At 40.1% G+C, this 22262-nt stretch overlaps 1 protein-coding gene across 3 annotated transcripts in view; it reads left to right on the forward strand.

Annotated features, from left to right (window-relative positions):
* The first annotated feature begins 748 nt into the window (after nucleotides 1-748).
* WFS1 (wolframin ER transmembrane glycoprotein) overlaps nucleotides 749-22262 on the forward strand; it is a 35611-nt gene continuing 14097 nt past the window's right edge. The window contains exons 1-3 of one of the 3 annotated variants that reach the window (XM_049797891.1): nucleotides 864-1024; nucleotides 1389-1544; nucleotides 3020-3217. In XM_049797891.1, the coding sequence (XP_049653848.1) occupies nucleotides 3025-3217 (193 nt within the window). In that variant the 5' untranslated portion in view covers nucleotides 864-1024; nucleotides 1389-1544; nucleotides 3020-3024. Of the gene's footprint in view, nucleotides 830-863; nucleotides 1025-1388; nucleotides 1545-3019; nucleotides 3218-22262 lie in introns of those variants that run through there. The other 2 variants (XM_049797892.1, XM_049797890.1) reach the window with 2 other exon arrangements.

A 22262-nucleotide genomic window follows, 5' to 3' on the forward strand; every position in this document is an offset into this window, starting at 1 on the left:
GCTCAAAAATAAAAAGTAGTGTATTATTTCTAAAAAGAAGTAAGTTTACTACCAATACAACAGCAACACTTGCAGGTAAGTTTACAGGTCACTACCAGCCCAGGAGCTTTCCATCTACGTGGCCAGAGTACAGGTGCACGTGGTAGTAACCGAGAGGACATTTAGGAATAACTAGTTTTTCTCGGTTACAGCCCCTTTTCCCCTTCTCTTCACTCCTTTTGCTCTCTACGGAGGAACACTGCGTTGGGGGCAAGGTGCCCCGTCTCAGGCTCGGGGGAAGCCGCCTTAGCCCACGGCGGCTGGCAGAGCGCCCGCCCCCACGTTCGCTAACACGAGTTACCTCAGCCGAGCGGGCCCGAGCCCTTCCTTCTGCCCGAGCAGAAGCTGCCAGGCACCCCCCGACTCTCGGCGGTCGCTCGGCGCGGCCTCCCCGCCTCAGTGCTGGCTGCCCGGCGGGGCCCGCGGCCCGGCTCCGCCACTTCCCGCCCCCCCCCCCCCCCCCCCCCTTCCTCTCCCCTCACGGCCCGCCAGAAGCCACCTCACAGCGGCCGCCCCACGGACCCTCTCCCGAGAGCGGGGACCGCCCCCGCTCCGCCGCGCTGCCATGTTGAAGCTGCCCCAGCCCGCCCCAGCCGCCTCCGTCAAGACACCCCCCTCGTCCCCCACCGGCGGGCAACAGCGCGGAAAGAAGCCGCACACGACGCGCTGCCCCCCCCAGCTCCCCCCACCGCCGCTACCCACCGGGCGGGCCCGCCTCCCGCTCCCGTTCCTCCTCCTCCGTCCGGCCCCGCCCGGCAGCAGCGGAGGCCTCCCCGGGGAGCGGCGGGCGGTGAGTGGCAGCGGCGCCGGCCCCTCGCACGGCTGGGCGGTGCGGGGAGGGGGCCGCGGCCGGTGGGCGGGCCGGGGCCGCCCCGTAGGGCTGCGGGCTCCCGGCGGGGCCCTACTTGGCGCCCAGCCGCCTCCGGAGCCGCAGAGAAACTTGTCGCCGGGAGTCCGCGCTGGTGACTTCGCCCCGCCGGGCTCGGTGAGCGTCTGGGGCGGGGACCCCGGGTAGGACGGCCCGAGCTGCCGGCCTCTCTTCCCCCCTCCCCGCCCCGTTCTCCGGCTGTTCGCCGGGACTCCCGGCCTTCCGGGGTGGCAGCCACTGCCCGGACACCCTCCGGCCTGGCGGGGAACGAGGCCGAGCCAACTCCGGCTCTCCCGTCCCGTCCCGCCCGCCGGCAGCGGCCGGGCGGCGGTAGTTGCCGAGTCACCGCCGGCAGCGAGGCTCGGGCGGGCGGGCGTCCCGGGGCGGCGGCCCGCCGGTGGCCCCCGGCTCCTCCTGTGGGCGCCGGCTGGCTTCTAAAGAAGCCCGGGCTCCCCGAAAGGCTTGCCCTGCTTTTCCCTAGGATTGTAGAGGAAATCCTAAAATCAAATCTGAGGGCTGGCTTCTGTTCGCGCCGGAGGCTGCAGTCGGGAAAGTTGTCGGGCGTAAACCTTTGTAGGACAAGCGCAGAGAGGGACTTTGGGGACGGGAGTAGTTTTGCTGGCTGACTAACAGCGAGGTAAGCGTTCTCCTGCTCATCGCTTGTGTCGCGGAGAGGTGCCTTGGCTGCCCGGCTCCCCTGCCCGGCCGGGGTCCGCCCGAAAGGGCTGGCGTCTCCCTGCGCAGCGCATCCTCGGCCGCTGCCGGCCGGGCGCGGGGCCCCAGCCTGTCCGCCCTGACTCGTCTCGCTTCCAGAGCGCTAAGGTCAAGTTCAAACCCAGGTGCAAAGTAGGTTTTGTGATGGTGTGGTGGTTAAAAATACTCAGGCGGGTTGACTGGGAAAGTATTTTGATCTCTGTGTTTTCCTAGGGCTGTCTGAAGGTTGAACTGAACTGTGTTGGTTTATTTATAACTTGATGTAGAAACATAATACAGAAATGCGTTTACTTATATCAGTAAAATATTTTCTGGTTTAGGGAAGCTTAATTCTGGCAAGCAAGTTGTCTAGATTACAAAGAATATGTTTGACAGCGGTAATATTGCTGGTACTTTTAGCATCCTGTTGTGATTTTAGTGTCCTTTAAGCGGAAGAAGTTGTTGGCTGAGTGAAGTAGTGTATCTTTGATTTTGGCTATACTACTTTCATCTGTACAAGGACATCTTTAGGTCAGTATTCTGAACATGCAGAATTAAAATGTATAGTTTGTACACAGACACTTCTACGATGTTCCTTGCAAATTGTTTAACTTCAGGGAAGTTGCTTTTAAGCAGCAAGAGTTACTGTGTGTTACCCTGGGGTGGTGTGCACATACTTTGCAACTTCTTGTCTTGTAAAAGCTAAGCATTCAGTAAGCACTTTTATGAAAGCTTACTGATTTAAGGAACTTTTTACTATAGAACAGAGATCCCTTCATCATTTAGGAGAGTGTTTACAGTGCAAGTTGAAAGGCCTTCTTTTGTAAGGAATTGTATGGCCTTTCCCTCCCTGCCTTAGTGGGGTTTTTGTATGAATATTATTTTTTATAGAATTGGATAGTAGTTTAGTAGTAATTGAAGTCATCTTATTTTGGATCATGTGTATCTCAACTGGAAATGTCTGCAAAGAGCATCTTTGGTGGTGTCCCTCTCCTCATTTCCAGTGGCAGAGTTCTACATCTTCTCCTTTGCCTTATCTTTCTTGTCTTTCTCTGTCGCCTGATTATGTGGTAGCTGTGAACCAGGCCCTTGATATGAGGTGAATTTTTCTATCATTATAGACATGTCAATACTGTTTATCTACACTTGAAAATCAATTCTTATTTAGTTAGGAAAAAAGGCAGTCGCTATTCTGGCACAATGCTATATGTGGTCAGTCTTATTCAACAATAGCTGCTCATGCTTGGAATTATTGAAGAATGTATAAATACATCTTGAAGTTGCTATCAGCCTTCTTGCCCTTTTCTAGGCTTTTTGTTCAACTAATTTTGCAAATATATTCAGATTTTAAATTTTTACTCTGGTTTTATGTTGTAACCCTACTATCTGATACTTAATCATTATTCCCCTCTTTTGCAGCTAAAATGAATTCAGATCCTGATCCCCCTTCAAGTCCCTCTCACCCCCAGCTGCATCTTGGAAGGTCACAGCTAAACGCTGCTGCTGTGGACCGTAGTGAGAACAATCAGAAATCTGGACCATCTTCAGGAGATACTGCAACTTTTTCTTCTTCAGTTCCTGGCTACTCCCATAGCAGGGAGAAAGCTGAAAAAAATGGTAAGTATGAAAGCAATTTTTATGTAAAATTGGCTTATGTTAAACACTGGGAGATTATTGTGTGTATCTGTATTCTAAACTCTGTTTAAAGAGACACGGTAAAGTAGGAAAATAAATTTCTCCAATTTCTTTTAACATGTTGTTGTGGAAGAGACTTTTCTTCTGCAGCTTGCTTTGTGCATATTTTTTAATTTCCCACCCAGTTTTTCTTAGGTGTATAAAGCAACAGGAAAGAAGTTTGTTTGAAAAAATGGCAGGAAGAATTAAATGTCATTTAGCATAATATTAAGGTTTCAATTTAATTTCTTTAGTTGGCTAGATCGCATGCTAACTATAGCTTTAATGTGAGTTCTAATGTGGATGAATATGTACTAGTGTAATGTAGACTGAGGGAATAATAAGCTGATATATGAAACCAGAGCAACAGAAATGAAGTTAAGATTAGCAGGCAGATAAGAAGTTGGATTAAGAATCATGATACACTTTGAAAGGCAGAATGATCCTTCTTTTTTTCCCCTCACTGTGAAACCGTTGAGTTTCAAGGACTGTGAAATCTGATGGAATGAGCAAAATGTCTCATGCAAAAGGTAGAAAGAAAAATATCTAGCTCCTGTATTCAGCTGCTGAGTTCCAGTTTTAAATTCAGTTTGTAATCTAACACTTATGCAAGAAGGTCTTGTGTTCAAGGTCTAGCAAACAATATTCACTGGGTAGGGGGGAAGTGAGTGAGCGGCTGCATGTTGCTTAGTTGCTGGCTGGGGTTAAACCACGACACATTCATAAATATGAGTCACTCTAATGAAGGTAATATGGCTAGAGTTTAAGATTATTAAATGTGTTAATATCTACATGGCATGTATCAGATGCAGCTGAGCTCTGCACATAGTTCAGGCCAATATTGCAGCTGTGTTAGCACATCTACTGTTCGCATCTAATTCAAAATTGACTGTTGGAACCTTCTGGGTTCTTTGTTACTAAAAGGCACATTCCAGATGGAGGAGAATTTTTTGGATACCTGAATTTCTAACATGCCTCAGTGTATCATTACCAACTTTGTCATGTCACCCACCTATAAAAGAATTCAGAGATGATGGAGAATTGACACTTCTAACATTAATTACATGATTATTAATTTAGGATCAGTGCTAACAGGTATGTTTTCTTCCTTCATTCTCCAGTTTCTTAGTATGCTTCAACAGAGAAATAATAGCAACAATATTAGGAATGTGGTATGGATTTATATTGGGCTTTGTTGTTATATGATTACATAGGTTATAATATGATTACATAATATGAAAACATAGGTTTCTGTTGTTCATGCCCACATTCAAATGAATACAAACTATGAATCTGGTGGTGTTTTACACAGAGATCCTGTCAGGTATTCTTCTCTAGCTAATTTGGAGATTTTCTTATTCTATATAAATACTAGACTTTTCAAATCATATCAAGTTTTGTCTTAGTTCTCTTTACAGGCCTGTGTATTTACTGATGATTGCTATACAGTTATGTATTATAGATGCTTTTGTTTGTGCCCCTATAAAAGAAGGCTTTTGAGCATTGAGGTGTTTCTCCATTTCAGTTGTGACTCATTCCTGATTACTTTAAATCTCTTACCATGAAAATCGTCTCAGTTCCTGGTGCCACTGTCATTGCCCTTTTCATCTTCATCTTAGTATAACAAAGTATTGAATGCTGCAGAATAAGTTACTGTTGCCATTGTGTCATGCTGAAGTCTCTAACAACCAGAATTTTAGTGGATTTAGATATTAAATATGTTTGATCATGTTTCTTCATCCAGTGTCATCTTCTATGGTTATTTTAGATTTATGTCATTTGTCATAACACTAACAGTTTCTAGAACTGAAAACTCATTTCAAAAAAGGAAGCAGAGAGGTTTTTTTCCACTCACAGCAGCATTGGTCATCAGAACTTAAAAACGGGAATTTTAGTAGGACTTCAGAAAGAAGTAAAAATAACAGTACAAATTCGGTCATGTATGTGCATATGGAAATGAATATGAAAAAAGTGATGTCTCGGAAAACTGGCACTTCAGCAATTTTCAAAATATTTGAAGTGAAAGAGAAGGTATTCCTGGCTATCAGTAGAGCCTTTCCCAATAAATAACATTCAAGTTGCTGATAGGTCTAGGAAGAGTGAAGGATCTGGTCTCTTAGCCATGGCGTGTTGTGGTCTGGTTGTATGAAAGGACATATGCACTAGACCAGATGTTCTGGAAACAGCTATTCCAACTTCTTTCTTGGAATATTAACAAGTCAGCTACTTTGAATAGTCACTATGTGTCACTGTGATGATGACTGTAATTCTGAATGATGTAAAAGAGGACAGAAAAGACCAGCACGTTGCTGTACAGAAAGCTATCTCAATAAATATTATTGAATATGTAGAACACTTTTCTTTACTGGTGACTTAAATATCTTGCACAAAATTCTACAAACTTAAACTTGTAATAGAAGTTATTTAATTCTTAAAAAATCAGCTATGATTTCTGTTGGAAAAGGGGAGATGTACAATGTCCATCTCAAATACTGTCTTGAAAGGCAGTTTTACCTCAAGTCTATCTACCACATGCCCATGTGCCCTTCCTGCAAAGAAAGTTACTGGTATCCTGGGCTGCATTAGACAAAGCATTGGCAGCAGTTGGAGGGAGGTGATCCTTCCCCTCTGCTCAGCACTGGTGAGGCCTCCTCTGGAGTGCTGGGTCCAGTGCTGGGCTCCCCAGTACAAGAGAGACATGGACTGACTGGCGAGAGTCCAACAAAGGGCCACAAAGATGATGAAGGGGCTGGAGCATCTCTCCTTGGAGGAAAGGCTGAAAGAGCTGGGACTGTTCTGCCTGGAGAAGAGAAGGCTCAGGGGGATCTTACCAATGTATATAAATACCTGAAAGACTATGGAGACGGGCCCTTTCCAGTGGTGCCCAGTGACAGGATCAGAGGCAATGGACACAAACTGGAACACAGGAGGTTCCCTCTAGACATCAGGAAACACGTGTGGTTTTTTTTTTACTATGAGAGTGACTAAGCACCAAGACAGATTGCCCACAGAGGTTGTGGAGTCTCCATCCTTGGAGATACTCAAAAGCCATCTGGGCATGGTCCTGGGCAACCCGCTCTAGGTGGCCTGCATGAGCCAGGGTTGGGGGGGGGGGGGTGGGGGGTTGCTGTTGGAGCAGATGACCCCCAGAGGTCCTAACCTCAGCCATTCAGTGATTCTTGAAATATTCTTGCCAACATATCTGTATTTCTGATCTGCGCTTTTTCTTCCAGTCTCTACTTACATATGCTGTGTTTAAGGCCATAGCATCAATGTGAACATTAAGTAATTTATTTCCTGGAAACGCGCATCTCCTGCGGCATTATCCATATCTTGCAGCATAATCGAGCAAATTGGTGAATGCCCTGGCTCTGACTCAGTAAAGCACTTAAACAAACACATAGCCTCAGCTGCACAGGTACTTCATTTGGATCGAACTCCTATACTATAGGTTTTTTTCTTAGCAGTTTTTCACTCTATCTTCTGCTAATGTATCATTAGTTAGTGTTTTTGTTATTCCTTGTATATTTCATTTTACAATGGGAGGTAACAGTGCTTTGAGAATTTATTCTGCAAATCAAATCTGGATTTAATGAAAAAAAACCCAATATTCAAGTGTTGATCTTGAGATGATTTGTAGATACTGGTTTTGTTGCTTTAAAAAAGAAGAGGAGGGTATTCTTATTTCTGCCCAAAGCTGTTGCGTTCTCTAGAAAACATGCTTATGTAAGTTATTGTCTTTTGTGTATGTGTTAGGAATGGAATTGGTATCAATACACCAACTCTCGTGTTTAAAAATTAATTAAAAAAAAAATTAAAAATTGTTACTCTTTCAAGGATGTTCCTGGACAGGAAGTTTATTAGTGAGCAAAGCATATGCACTACTAATTAGGGCTTCTGAAATTTTAAAACCATTGTGTCATCAGTATTCATGTAAGCAAATTACAGGAGTGTTGCCGGTTGCTGAAACAAAAAAGTTCTGCCATTATTTTAGTAGTCCGTGCCAAGAGGAACACGGGTGTATAGCAAGGCAGACCAGTGGCTGCTTGCTAATGAAGTCTGGTGAAGTTTGTTGAAACAGACTTAGACTCAAAGCTCCTAAAACACTTTTATGCTTCCCAGGTGCACAGGCCTCAGTTTCTGTCCAGCTGCTACAGACCCCTTTTTCGCATCTGTATTTCATCCACTGTATGCATCCTCCTTCCTTCAGATACAGCCCTAAAGCAACGTGAAAAGAAATAGCTCATATGAGAGCTCTGAAGGTCCCAACACTTGGTGTTACAAATAGTCTTAAAAGCATCATTCTTGCTAGTGGAACCATTTCTTCTATGTGTACACAGAGCAGAGCTAGGAAAGAAGCACCTTCAACATGTTCACTTAACATGTGAGTATCTGAATACCACTGCTATTAATGTAATGGGTTTGGAAGAGATGCATGAATGCACACTCCAGGTAAGTGGTCTGTATTGCTGAGCTAGAAAGTAGCTTTCTGTGGCCCAGTGGATGTTTCACTTTTGGTTCAGATGAAAAGAAAGTAGAGTTCAGAGAAACTTGTCAGAATATCATAGTGATTGGATACTCGCCTGGGAAGTCTGGATTCAAGTAACTGCTTTAAGTCAGCTGTAATGGTAACTTGAACTGGGCTGACTCTCACCCCAGGTGAATATTTAATTGTGCTGCAAGTTATCTGGAGGTGTTACCATTTCTTGTAATGCTTAAGTACTTTCAAGCATGTGAAGTATCTTTCTTAAAAATTGACTGTCTGCCAGCCAGCAGGTGGAAGAGGACATCCTAGGATAATAGAGAAACCTGGGAGGCAGTGTGAAGGTGATAATTTTTTATATGTGGGTGAAACAGAGTTGATTTGCTTTTTACATCATTCATGTACGTTTGCTAGCCAGTAAGGTTGGAAGGAGAAATCGGGTAGGAATTCAAAGGTGAGAGTTTGGGAAGTTCTGAGAGCATTTCAAAGCTAAGTTGCAGTGCTTGAAGAAACATCTCTTTGGTTAAGGAACTAATTTTTGTTTTGTCCATGTTTTTTGCTGTTAAGGAAATACGCACAAATCTCTTGCTCTAGAATAGAGAACATATGGGAAAGGTATTTGTACTGAGAGCTTTGCAGACAGAAATCAATTTCTTATGTTTGTTTATAGATGTGGGGAGTTCTGCTTGTACTTAGGAAGGTTATGAGGTTTTTTCTATCTCTTGGAAGAGAGTTATTTTATAAATTGCATGACTTAGAAGAATTTGTCTGTACTATTTATAAATTCTAAACGGTTTACAACACATTGTAACAATGTACAACAGTGTGTCTCCAACACATTGCTAAATGATAGCTAACGAATAGGGAACCTCTCTAATTTACAAATATTTTCCAAGTGTTAGCCTCTTCCACTTAAAGTTACAAAGAACCTTTGCTTCAAAGCTCTATTTTAGCACTTCTGCGTCTTTATTTTCTGGCAATTTGCTTGTACAGACTAACTCTTGAGGCAAAGTGAAATGTTTGTGCAAAGCTTGAAGAAATCTCAGAAAAATCTTTGATTGTTAGAAGGGGACGATTATGCCTTGAAGTATTAATTACTTAACAATTTATCTGTCAGTTTATTAATGCCCCTTCAAATTTTACCTGTAATTATTCAGGCTCCTGGAAAGCTCATTTGCCAGGCATTACTGTGGGGGAGAAAGGATTCTATCCAAACAAAGTTAATGACTGTATTTTCAGATAAAATTTTGGGACATAGTCATAGTTGGTGCAGAACAATGGGAATTGGCTTTTTCAGGTCTGCTGCTATTGTTGTCAATAACATGCTGGTGTTTTTACCATATGTGGGAATAGAATTGGACACCTGTTTATTTGAGGAAAGATTCTCCATCTTTTCCTCTTTCACCATTTGAAATACGTAAATGTTTTCTCTGGCTGGTAACAAATATATTGTTATTGATAACAATTTTTGCATTCACACAGTTAAGAACCAGATTAGAAAAGTGCCCTAACTCAATCTTCCTTCATTATTTTTCAGGTGAATTGATTTCCTAATCTGTGTTAGTTTATGATAAAAAAATGTTTTTCTAGCATAGTCCCAGGGTGTTAGAAGGATAGAAATGAGCAGCTGAAGAAGGGTGGAAGGGGAAGAGGTTAATTTACTATTGTGAATATTGTAATGACATAGGAGTGGCTCTCTGAATCGTTTGATGCTATGGTCTCAAGGTTCCTATTGTACACATTTAGAAATTTAATCTAGCGGTTGGAATACAATCTTTCAATTTAGTTTCCTCTAGAAGGAATCCAGTGTGTGTGTTCCACTGTGCAAACAAAATGCATTAAATGGGAACAGTTGGAAAGTTAAAAGCCCTTCCTCATCTGAACTAGTTCTCTAGTATAATGCATCTGCATTCATCAGCAGCAAGAACTGCTAACTTCTGGAGGTATTTCACAGTGGCTTTGGAAGAAAATATTTCGAAGTACCTAATACCTGTACATTCATTTTCAAATAAAACTGCGACAAATCCCTGTTACACGACAGTAATCAAGGAGACTTGAAACTGTTGTGCTGCTAGACGGCCACTTGCAGCAGCAGAAGGCCCACTTCACTGCGAAAGTTGGAAGGTGAGACTGGAAACAGTAAGCTGGGAAATAAAACCAATCCTTTGTAAAGTCAGTTAACTATTAGAAGTCCTTACTAAGCAAGGCAATAAAGCACTGTGGACTTGCAAAACAATTGGAGTGTGTCCTTTTTAAGGGCCGCTCTGTGAACTGCTAGTGTCTGTGTGGTGAAGAACCTAAACTGCAGAATTGCTGAGATTCCACTGAGCGTTGTGCAGGTTGTTATGATAGCTGTAGGTCTTCACCTACAAAAAATGTGGGCTTGGTGAGGTTTATGATCTCAATTCTTTCTCATATTGCTTTTCTGCAGGTTGCGTTCTTCTTTCTTTTTTTTCTTTTTTTTTTTTTTTTTTTTTTTTGGTAGGGAGGGTTAATTATGATGATTATCAACCAAGAAATGATAGAAAGCTTATTTATTTTTAACTTTCCAGCTTTGGAACATGTTAGATTTATCCCAGCTCATCCATAAAGGATTTAATCAGAGATGCCTGCATAGAAGAAGCAGCAGGGCCATCTCATTAGTTGTGTGTAAAATTAATTTAATGACTTTAAATGCTTATTGTGCAATAATAGCTATTTTAGGAAGTAAGACCTTTTAAGAATAGTTTTCCCTCCACTTAAAATTCGTAGTCTCTATAGTATCATCATTCTTAGTCTTCCACCTACATGCTTTTTGTTTTATTGCTCTCCTGACAATTTGCCTTCATTTTGTGGGGGTGCAGATGTTGTTCCCTTTTCAATTTAATGCTATTTGATGACTTGCAATTGTGATGTGACTAAGACTATTATCATATCTACAAATGCATTGCTGCTCCCGGAGAAAGCAGAGTTGAGTCCTAGACTTCAACATCTCTGTAAACAAATGTTATTCCCTTCTATCCCATCCCTGTTACCACCTTTAAAAATAGAATGCCTGGCAATGTATGCTAATATAAATATTTTTAACTGTTCTGGGGGCAAGTAGGACCATCTTAAGTTCTGATCATGGAAGTTGAAGTGCATAGAAGAAAAACATGCAGTGTACTCTTAATTGTACCAAGCCCTTACTTTGCAGTTAAGATAAGAATCCAGGATACTTCTGAATGGATGAAAGATTCAACACTCATAGATGAGCAAATAAGCATCTAAAGTTAGTAAAACCATTTATCAAAGCAACGATGTTTGTTGTACAAAATATTTCTCCCTTTCCAGTCAGTTCCTCTGTGTTTGTCATTATATTCTGTATGTACAAATCATGTTTATGACGTGATGCTTAATGCCTGCTTTTAAGTGGAATGTCAGTCTTCCCAGAAACTTCACTCCTACATTGGTACTGCACACAATACCACTGAACTTTTGAAGCTTGTGGAAGGTGAGTAGGATGGTTTCTCTAGGGACTCAAACTGGCTCTGCTGAACACTGAAAGCTCAACAGTACAATCCAGTAACACACAAAAGCTATTAGAACCTACCTTTCTGTTACAAAATGTACATACCAACTTCTTCTAAAAGCACATTGATAATAGACAATCTACCTGTAGATGAACAGTTTAAATCGGTTTTCCTGAAAGAAAGAAATTGGACACTTTTCACATTGGAGATATGCTTACATAGCATTTTCTAGTAAATGAAGGGATTTTTATTTTGTCATTAATGTGTATATGCATTTGCTTCTAAGTAAGTCTGAGATTCTAGAACACTTGTTTCATAGTGAAAACAAAATAAAAAGCTGTGTGCTCTTCCCTGAAAACTTTTAATTTGTTGGATTTTCATTAACTTACCAGATTTGTGCTTGCAGAAGGGACTTTTCCTGCAAAATATCCTGTGTAACACTGTATCAGAATTACTACCATACAATTCCAAGAGGGACTGGAGGTATTACATAGGACATGACTCAAAAAGGAATACTTTCTAGGGAGATTTTGCACAAAATGTGTTCTGCTGTATCTGCTTTGGTTGATATCCATGGGCAGGCATGCCCTTAAGCTTTCGTTTTCCTACCTTGGCTATTTATTGCTTGGGCAAATATGCCTGCATTATTTACTTTGTATGTTCATGCATTCTTGTTGCTTGCTTCCTACCTAATGTTATAAAATCTTCATATTTCAACATTGTAAAATTTTCTTCATTGGATTCCTGAGAATCTGCAAGAAAATTATTTTCTATAGCTATTATATTTAATTTGTGACCTTCTTAAAGCAAATTAATTCAGTGTTCTAACACAAATTAACTGCTTCATGTTCGTGACAGGCGGTTATTTCTGATCTTTCAATCATGCTTTGTTTCTTTTTTTTTTAGTAGTCCAAAAAGATCAGTTGATTACAATACAGTCCTATCATAGTTTTGAACTGTGTAGTCAGACCTCTACTGACTTCATAAGAAGCTATAGCAGCTTCTCTTTCTGACTGCACCCTAGCAGAGGTAAATATTGGAGGGATAGAGAACAAGACCGTTGAAAGATAAGGAGTAGGAGACAGAATTCCCTTATAACAATGGTTTGAGAATCCCATTCAGTTGGCCAGAGCTGAAAGATGCCAGTGCTTCAAAGCAGTCTGCAAATACAGAGTTTTTGCAGGTGGGTTATCTTTAGCAGCTGGATGCTTGGTTTTTAAGAAGCCAAATGATGCTTTTTCTCTTTTAGTTAATTGTAGCCTTATTCTACATAAGGCATTGACATCTAGAGGACAGAACACGTTTTGGGGCCCTTAAATGCAAACTGAGGATGAAAAATGATGTTAAAAAATTACTGGCTTCCAGTAAGCTGATTTTCTTTGTGGATGTTTATGGTAATAATTAAGGTGATATGCATCCTTTCTGTGCCCCACCCTAACTTTCTTTGGGAGAGGATTTATAGCATGTTTCTGAGCTGTTACCGGCTGTTTCTTTTTCAAGCTAATCCAGTGCTGGGTTAGATAGCTACAGTTTAATATAAACTCTAGTTTTCCTGATGAAACTTGCAGCACAGAGTGCATTTATAACTCTGAACTTAATGATAGTGAAAGAGTTAGACTCTTATCTGCAAGTACTACTTAGGCACTTTTATTATCTTAATATTAAATACGGGATAAGCTTTACGTGTTGCACTTCACAGGCATGTTTTCGTGGAAATCTCTAGACAGAAGATAAAATAAAAATCCAGCTTTGAGTTCATCATAATGAAAGTCATGGAAGAGGCTTTTTCAAATACAGTAACTAATCCTATATTTGTCTTTTCTGTGTCATGTCTGTCTCCACCTACCCATTTATTTGTTCAACTTTGTGGGAGGGGTGGAGTTGAGCAGCGAACATAGGTTATTCGTACTAGTATCCTCTCAAAGTAAAAGCACTTAATTTTCTTTGTAATTCAGATGCTACTCCCTTTCAGATTCAATTACAGTAAGGCCTTCTTGCTAAAGCAGTGAAGTAATGTATGCCTGAAGCTTCAAGTAAGTACAGTGCTGTGCAATGTGACAAAGATCAGTTCAGACCTCAGTACGCTTCATGGTATATGGAGAATTTGTTCACATGTAGGAGAAGATCTAATGTCAAACAAGACATTCTTTCCTCCCCACTCCCACCCCAGTGATTTAGCTGGTGGAAAGACCTGTGGATGAAAGCTTGTTCCATACTACTCTTCATCAAACGTGTAAATTACTCTTGTCAGTTAATAACATGGAGCTGGGGGAAATGCTTGACATCCTGCATTAAGTAGCAAGCTTACTGGATAAAGCTAATGGAAATACAAAGTGCAAGGTTTTTTCTTCTGGATGCCATCCAGCTTTTTCTTCTCTCCTACCTGAACTAACATTAGAGCATTACAGTTTGTGAACTCTGTGCGAAGGCTCGCAGAAGTTGCTATCAATGCTCAGTATTAATATTAGAGAACCCGAACGGTGACAGACTTTTTCTGGGTCAAGGTTCTTGTTATCTTTTTCATGGGAATCCTTTACATTATTATTTACAGCATGCCTATTAGAGCCAGGGACCTTTTTCTAAATGCAGTGCTAGTGCTGTCATTACTTGATTTTATTCATATTTTACAAAGATGTTAAAGGTGTTACATAGCAGTTCTTCTCAGAATGTTCCTTAGCACCTTGCAGCCTAGACACTTTCTTGCTCAGGGGTGAGATCTTTATATTTGATAGTGCTTTCTGGGCTTTTTCTTCTACCCTTGGTTTGTCCAGTTGCTTTTTAAACTCGTATAAATATTTGGCATTGGCCAAATACGTTTAACCTGTTGATGCCCTTTAGTTTTTGGATTTGGTAAGACATTGAGTAGTCTCTCTCTGTTTACCTTCTCTATTTTGCAAATTCTTCATATGTCTAGTATCATTCTCCTCAGTTTCTTCCCCAGGTTAAAAAGCCCTGATAATAGTGTCTTACTAGCACTGTGCTGTTTTTTTTCATAAAACAGTATGTTACAACTCCAAGGTTTTATTCTGAGTGGTAATAGTTCATAGCTTATCACTGTGTGTACAATGATAAGACGTCTTCCTGGTTTGCATTTTCATCTGGCCTTTTATCACTTAATCAGTCATTAAATACTTTTGCAGGTTGGGGTTTTTTTTGGGGGGGGGGGGGTGCAGTAATTGCTTCTGCAGTGGTTTTTTTGGCTTGAAAAACACAGAATCATCAACAGACTTTGTCACCTCCATGTTAGTGCCCCCCCCCCTTTTTTTTTTTCATTCACACATGAATGCATTGAATAATATAGGCCTTATCGTATATCCCTGTGTGTCTAAGCTGATAATCTTTCCCCTGGGAGAATGAGAGTAGTGTATTTCTATTTTTCGTTTTTCATTCCTTAATCTCTTACTTATCCATGTAACAGCCTACATTCTAATTTGTTTAGAGGATTTCTGTGAGAAGCCTTACTCTCTGCCTTTGGAGATAGGCGGATCCAGCTCATATTTCTGTCGTCGAACCTTTTGGCTCCTTCAGGGACATCTTATGTCAAGGCTTTTTACACAAGCTCTTCTGATTTTACGCAGTATCTTTTTTGCCTCTTCCATAGGCTTAAGTGTTTTGTTGTGTGTTTTTTTTTTTCTTTTACATATTCACCCTGTATGGATATCAGATTTAATGGTCTCTGTTACAGATCTCTCTGGTATCATACTTGCTGCTTTCCATTTCTCAGTTTTAGGTGAGAGGCTTCACGCTGCTATGTATAGTTCAATAGAACTCTTGGATAAACAATTAAGAGAAACTACAGTTATAAACACAGTTAAAAGAAACCATAGCTGCTTTGTTTGAGACTCCAGCACAGCAGCTTCTCAATGCTATTTTCTGGCAGAGGAAAAAAAAAAACAAACCAAAAACCAAACCAACAATCAAACATCTTTTAGTAGATCTTTTACTACAGCTTTGTCTTTTTCAAATATTCAATTGCCCTTGAATTGTCCATAGGCCCTATAGTTTACCTGCTAAGCTTGCTGCACCTTGTGAGCTGGAAAAAGCATAAAAAGGTAGTAACAGGTTCTGCATTGAGTTCTTCTCCAGATCTTTTTCTGTTGGTCTATCATGGTATATATTTTACATTTTTTGCCTTTTCTATTTTTCTTTGTTTTGTCATGACCTTAGCTTTACAATGATGCATTCTTATTTGTAAGAACTTTCCTTCTCTTCTTTTTTTCAGTCTGGCTTTGCTTTTAAATGTGACTCTGGCAAATTTTTTGTTTCTGACACTCCTGTCTGGGTACTAAATCTAACTTGCTGCTACAGGAGTGGCTCACTGTTGTGGTTTAACCCCAGCCGGCAACTAGGGACCACACAGCCGCTCGCTCGCTCGCTCCCCCCTGGTGGGATGGGGGAGAGAATCAGAAGGGTAAAAATGAGAAAACTCACAGGCCGAGATAAAGAGAGTTTAATGGGTAAAGCAAAAGCCACGTGCACAAGCAAAGCAAACCAAGGAATTCATTCCCTGATTCCCATGGGCAGGCAGGTGTCCAGCCATCTCCAGGAAAGCAGGGCTCCATCACACCTAACGGTGACTTGGGAAGACAAATGCCATTACTCTGAATGTCCCCCCCTTCCTTCTTCTTACCCCACTTTTATGTGCTGAGCACATATTCCTATGGTCTGGAATATCCCTTTGGTCAGTCGGGGTCAGCTGTCCCGGCTGTGTCACCTCCCAACTCCTTGTGCCCCCCAGCCTGCTCCATGGTGGGGAGGTCTGAGGAGCAGAAAAGGCCCGGACTCTGTGTAAGCACTGCTCGGCAGTAACGAAAACATCTCTAGGTTATCAACACTGTTCCCAGCACAAACCCAAAACATAGCCCCATACTAGCTACTATGAAGAAAATGAACTCTATCCTAGCCAAAACCAGCACAGTCACTGACCACTTAAACTAGGTTCTGCACATTGCTCAATTAGAAGCAAAAATTGTTTTCTGTCTTTTGGTTTCTCTGACTAGTTACCTCATGAAGTTATTTATTAAATGTATCTAAAAATCTTATCATTATATCATTCTTGAATGTGACAATTTCTGGGAGGTAGTTGAGGTCATTATTGCTGTTTTCTGGCCTTTTTGCTGCTCTGCTCTTTCTCAGTGTGTCTTAGTTGTGTTTATTCAAACAAAACAGCAAGGAAACTGCATTTGAAAACCTCTATTTTAAAACCACTCGAATTTGGAAGATTGTTTGCAAGATTGATTACTTATCATTGCTTGGTGTGCTTTGCTTGGCCGCCTTGATAGCAATTTTCATCTGCAGCAACTGGCAAATATGCTCATGAAATGGTAAAAATGTGTACGTACTTTTTTAGGTGCATATTCAATGAGCTTGGAAGTGTGTTGCCACTGGCCAGGACTGAACGTAGCAGATATACTGTGCATACACTTAACTCGTCCAGACTGTTTTCAGTCACTTCAGGAACACTTGCTGGACTAATAAAATGGAAAGGCCAATCCAGAAATCTTGTTTCGTATCTTGTCATCTCAGATCCTTATTCTCCCCAACCCATGGGTTTTTTCTTCCTCCTGCACGTCCCTGATACTTCTTTTTCTGAGCCCAAATTAATGCTTGTAGTCATGATTGTATAAAGTGTGTATGCCATACAGGTTTCCTTCGTACACTTAGTGTGGGTGTTGCTTAATGCATTAATCTCTTTTTCAGTAGAGTTTCCCTGCAGCTTTAATACTCACTTGTAAAACGTGTAATTTCTTTTAAACTAGCATATTTAAAATGAATACTTTGTCTTCATTATTGCTTCCTGTCTGAGAAACTGCTTTCAGTTTTCCTTTTACCCTGTTCTCACTGGGTTTCCACCATTCAAAGCACTTGGAAGTGCCCAGCTAGTGTTTGTGTAAAAAATGATTTATTATTCTATAACATAACCATCTTGGAGCTGGCCCCTAATAACTGCATGAACAAATAAGATCTTAAGCTCAAAAGGCTAAGAGATTGTGATCCTTTAAAATACCAGATTTTCACTGTGGTATTCATTGTTCATGGTCTTTCTCCTCTTGTTTTATCTGGAATTCAGGTGCTGTAGCTGTGACCTAGGAAGAAAGAGCTGTATGTACCTGGCCAGGGGGTGATAATAGCAGGCAAGGTGCTAAAACTCCCTTGGTCTGGGTAAATCCACTCTGCTGAGAGCTTTAATGTGTTGTCAACAAACACTTTTATTATTCAGCATGCACTCTATTGATTCTTTCTGCATGCAATAACTTTAATAGTTTTTTTTTGTTGTTGGGGGTTTTTTGGTTTTGTTGTTTGGTGGTTTTTTTTTGAAGGAAGGCAATGATTCCTAGTGGTTAGAAGAGCACTTAGAAAATTGAGGTTGTTTTATGTGATGGGGTGTGTGTATGGTCCACTCTGTATGTATATATACAACTAAAAATCTTTCCTTACATGAAAGTATTATTATTTATGTGTCTTTGTGTTTTACAATTCATGAATGGAAGTGTCATACACAGTGTCATTTAAAATGCTATTTTTTTGAAACAATGTTTGTCTAAAGTGTGTATAAAACATTTTGCTAAATATGTCATCAGACACTCTGCAACAAGTCAACCTAACTACAATGATGCACACATAATGTGTTTTAGTTGTATATGTTAATGCTATTAGAAAGATTGGGAATCTTTTGCATCCATCATTGATTTGTGCTAGAATACTGGGAAGAAAATCTTACGACAACCACAGTGTACTCTGGTTGTCTATTAAATCTTTTGCATTGTAAAGATTTCTTATCGAGATTGTTTAAGTCCATTCTTCAAAACTTTCTAGGAATGTTGAAGAGTTTGTTGTGTTTTAATCTTTGATGTAGTCCAAAGATGAGTCTTAATGTGTATATTTCATCAATGATGGCATCTCCCTTTTGTGACTTAAAAATTTTAAGCACTGATAATCTTGCAATCTCACTTGGACTAATCCACTACTATGGATTAACTGCCTTCTTGTCAATTTAATTGCTACATTTCAGAGGTAAGGTACAATAATTACATCCTAGCATAGTATTGCGTAGTATTCTTTGAAAAACTGAAATGTTTGGTTTTGCCACATTTGCTATTTCTGGTCAAAACCTGACAGAAACAGTAAAAATGCCTGCCTATGCTGAAATGAATGCTAAACTTCTGTTTAAGCCTAGAGCAGCGAAGCTGGAATCTCACTTTAGGTAGTTAGGGTGCCAAGTAATGTGTAAAGTTTCAAAAAGTAAATAGTAGTCTTTAGTTTTCATCAGCCTGTTTACAATCTACCTATATAAACAGCTGTGTTTAGACTTATATATGCTGAGTATTTTTCCTGGAGTTGTAAAACGTATTTTTTACTAGTAAACAGAAATGACTCTAGTAATGTTTTGACCGCACCTTTGAAGTCTATCAGTTAATAATATGCAGTTTCAGTTTAGTCTTCTAAATGCTGTGTATGACTGTGAAGTGCATGCAGGTCTTTATCAATTTCATTGTATGGAGTCTTTTTTAGTAAGTGCTTTAATAAAATAGGTTTTAAGTGACAGTTTTAACCTGTTAAATGAAAAGCCTGAATATCAAAAGTGGATATTTCTGTAGCCCTTCAGAGGTTTAAATGCTTCTGTAGCATGAGAACATAAACACAGCAGACTCAGAAATACATCTGCTTCACCCTTTGCAGATCACAAATTTTTTTTCTACTTTTTTTTTTTTTTGAGTGGAACTGAGAAAGTTAAAGGATACCATATAATTTCATTTAAGACTTAATCACATAGAATAATAAAATATTAAAATTTTATTAATAAAGTCATTGTTCAAATATCCACTGAATAATTTCTGTTAAGTGACCTGCCTCTGTGAAGGTAAAATTAACTAAATTGGGAACTGAACCACAGAGCAGCCTGATGATGAACTAAGGTTTACACGAGGTCTTGGTGGCAGAGTAGGAACTGCAGCCAAATATTAAGTACTAACCACACTTCCACATCCCTGTCCTGTCTTAATTTGTTTCCTATAGGAATGCCACGTGCCACCTAAAACTCTGTGCTTTCGCTTGCCTGCTTTCATTTGAATGACTGTGGTGCTTGTGAACCTTGAATAACTGATAGACTTCATTGGCTTATATAAATGCACCTGACACACAACAGCTAGTGAAGTCTATTTTAATTGTCATAAAAGATACATGAAGTATTGTAAGATGAATGTTCCTCTCTTCTGGAAAATTTTATATTCAAGACAGAGTAAAATTTGACATTAAAAAGACATGAGTTTTTAGCAAAGATGGAAAATAAAAGCTTCTACTGACAGCATTGCAGTACTCCTTATGTGGGAGGAATACACATCAAGACATCTTCTGACTAAAAACATGCTTAAGAACAAGGGTGATAAGTTATAGATCACCACTTTTCATGGTATTTTTATGGTGGGTGCATTTACTCCTGTGTAGTATGTGTTCTAATGTTGAGCTGAATTGAAGGAAAGTGCGTGTTGTCCATCCTTGTTCCAAAACGCATTTTGACTGTTTTGGACCTTCTACCTTCAGAAACTGACCTAAATACTTTATGAGAAAGTAAATTGATATGGTAGTCATGAAACTTGAGTTGTTCATGCTTTATCTTTTTACTTATCCTCTTGCTTATCCTTTAAGCAAAGGAAAAATATTGCTAGTTATGGGAACACTATGATACTAAGCTATTTTAAATTTGATCTCCAAAACACTCCGCAACCTGCTGTTCCACCCTTGCCCTACAACTACAGAACCAACCCACAGACATAAGTTTAATTAACTATCTTATATTTATAGGTCACATGTGAAAGTACATAGAAGTGATAACTGGGCGGGAGGGATTGGGCAGCAGGTTGAAAATAACAGCAGAAAGTGTTTCTTTCCTCTAGCAGTCAGCTCTCTTAAAGAAAACATTTCAACAATTTTGCTGCAGTACCAGCATGTTTTATTTTCTTTTCTCAGTGAAGGTGGTAGTTGGACCATAAGGCTGCACATGTATAATTTTTCTGTTTGTTTGGGGTTTTTTACTGTCTTCACAAAGAACATTATTTACATGTTAATCTGCAGTGCAATTACAATAAACTAACTGTATCCTGGTGTTGAAGAAATAAAATGGGAATGCTTTACAGCTTTCTATTGTAATAAGCTTTCTTATCTAACAAACATTCGTCCAAGCAAGAAGAGGTGTAAGGGGTCAGAGCCATGCTGTGCTCTTCCATGTGGCAAGTGGAGCAGGAGAGAAAGGAAGCCACTTTGCTTGTATAACTGCCAGAGAACTGCCTTTCTTATGAGGGCTTGTATCAGTTTAGCAAACGGCTTTCTATAGTTTGCTTTTTGTGTGTGTGTATGTAAATTCCACTTGATTAGCAAACACTAACTTCTGAATGGTGCCTCCTATATTGGTTTATCCAGAATATCACCAAAATGTTTGTCGTGTTCTCTTCTCAACATGTAGAAAACCTGAACAGAAAAAAAATGCATTGCCAAGACAGTTGCAGCTGAAATTTTGATGTAAAAGAAGTTAATGAATATGAAAGCACAGGGAGAAGCAGAAAAGTAGTGCCTTGCCCAGCTTCTTTCATTTGGGTGGGGTAGATGGATGAATATTATGTTTCTTTCAAACAATATACTCTTTCCTGTAACTTCTTGTTTATTGTTAGCAGAGCGCCCTTGAATGATGTCTGCTGGTGTGAGTGGTTCCATCTGGCAAACAGGCTTCTGACTTGTTTAGAGTTCAATCCTGTTGGTTATATATCAGGGCAAGGAGATGAAGTGGTTAATTTTGCTGGCATGTTTGCCTATTTTACAATAATATTTTTGCAGCTTTCTGAAAAGACCAAGTACTAAATGAAAATTATTTTTCATTATTCACCCTGTTTAGCCAGACATGTTATAATCTGGCATTACTATTTTTCCAAGAGGAGCTTGGCAGACAAAACTATGGCCTGGTGAAGGAGAAAACTTACTTCATGGTTTGCTCTTGTTAAAATACATCCATTTTAGTGAAAGCGTTGGCTTGTAGCCTGTTCTTGTTTGGAAATAGTCCCAGTACCAGGGATGTTAAAGAATGTAAGTAGCCCTGCTCTTCTGGAGATTATTTGGAATGGGGTTTATTTCTTCCTTCCTCCCACCTTTTGAAAAAGCTCTGATACTGAATGGCACCTCAGCTACTGGGGCTGCTTACCAGCTTCTTGTGTTATTGCTGTCCAAATTAGGTAGAGACTGAAATCTGTTCTGTGAGTGGATGCCAGAAAGCTTCTCTCAGTTGGTTTCCTATGTTTGGAAACTCTGCTTCCTAACCATACTTTTTCACGCTGTCTGTGCCCTCACAGGGCGTTCTGTGACCTTGCAGGGTAATGCAGTACGTACAGGTCAAGCTTTGGTGCTTACTGTTGAGTTTGGATCTTCCTTTCTAACTACAATTTTAGGTTGGCTGGTAAAGCTGTTATTCTGAATCAGTGGTCTGTTGTCCTTTCTTACATTTACCCAACTTAAAGCATACAAGTTGTATTGATTTTTCTCTTTAAAGTTCTCCCAAACTAATTTATGAGAAGTCATCTCAAAAAAAGTAGCAGTTCTGACATATGTCAGCTTTACCATTAAACATACTCTTCATTTATCAAGTAGCATGCATCATAATGTTGTTTACAAACACTGGATGTCAGCTAAAGCTCTCAAGATTTTTTTCTTTATTGTTGACTGGTGGAGCAATATGATGCTTTTGAAGAAAAAAATTGTGTAAGTCTGTATGTGTACAGTAGATAGGAGAAAAAATTAGGTGCGAGTGTGGAGCTAGACACAAAATAGCGAGGTTTATAAGGTGCAGTCATTGTTAGTTTCTGTGTGCTCCAGAGACTGAGGAGCTGAGCTTTCAAATATACTGGACACGTTTTAAAGGCTGGTTGATTTTTCAAAGCTCTTGAAAAGGCTGCACTACTAAATAAAGAGGCTGCCAGGGGAAAGACTGAAGTGCGAGCAAGAATAAGAATAGTAATAATACAAAAGCTGA

This window comes from Accipiter gentilis, chromosome 3 (genome assembly GCF_929443795.1).
Source record: "Accipiter gentilis chromosome 3, bAccGen1.1, whole genome shotgun sequence".
NCBI classification, from domain to species: Eukaryota; Metazoa; Chordata; class Aves; order Accipitriformes; family Accipitridae; genus Astur; species Astur gentilis.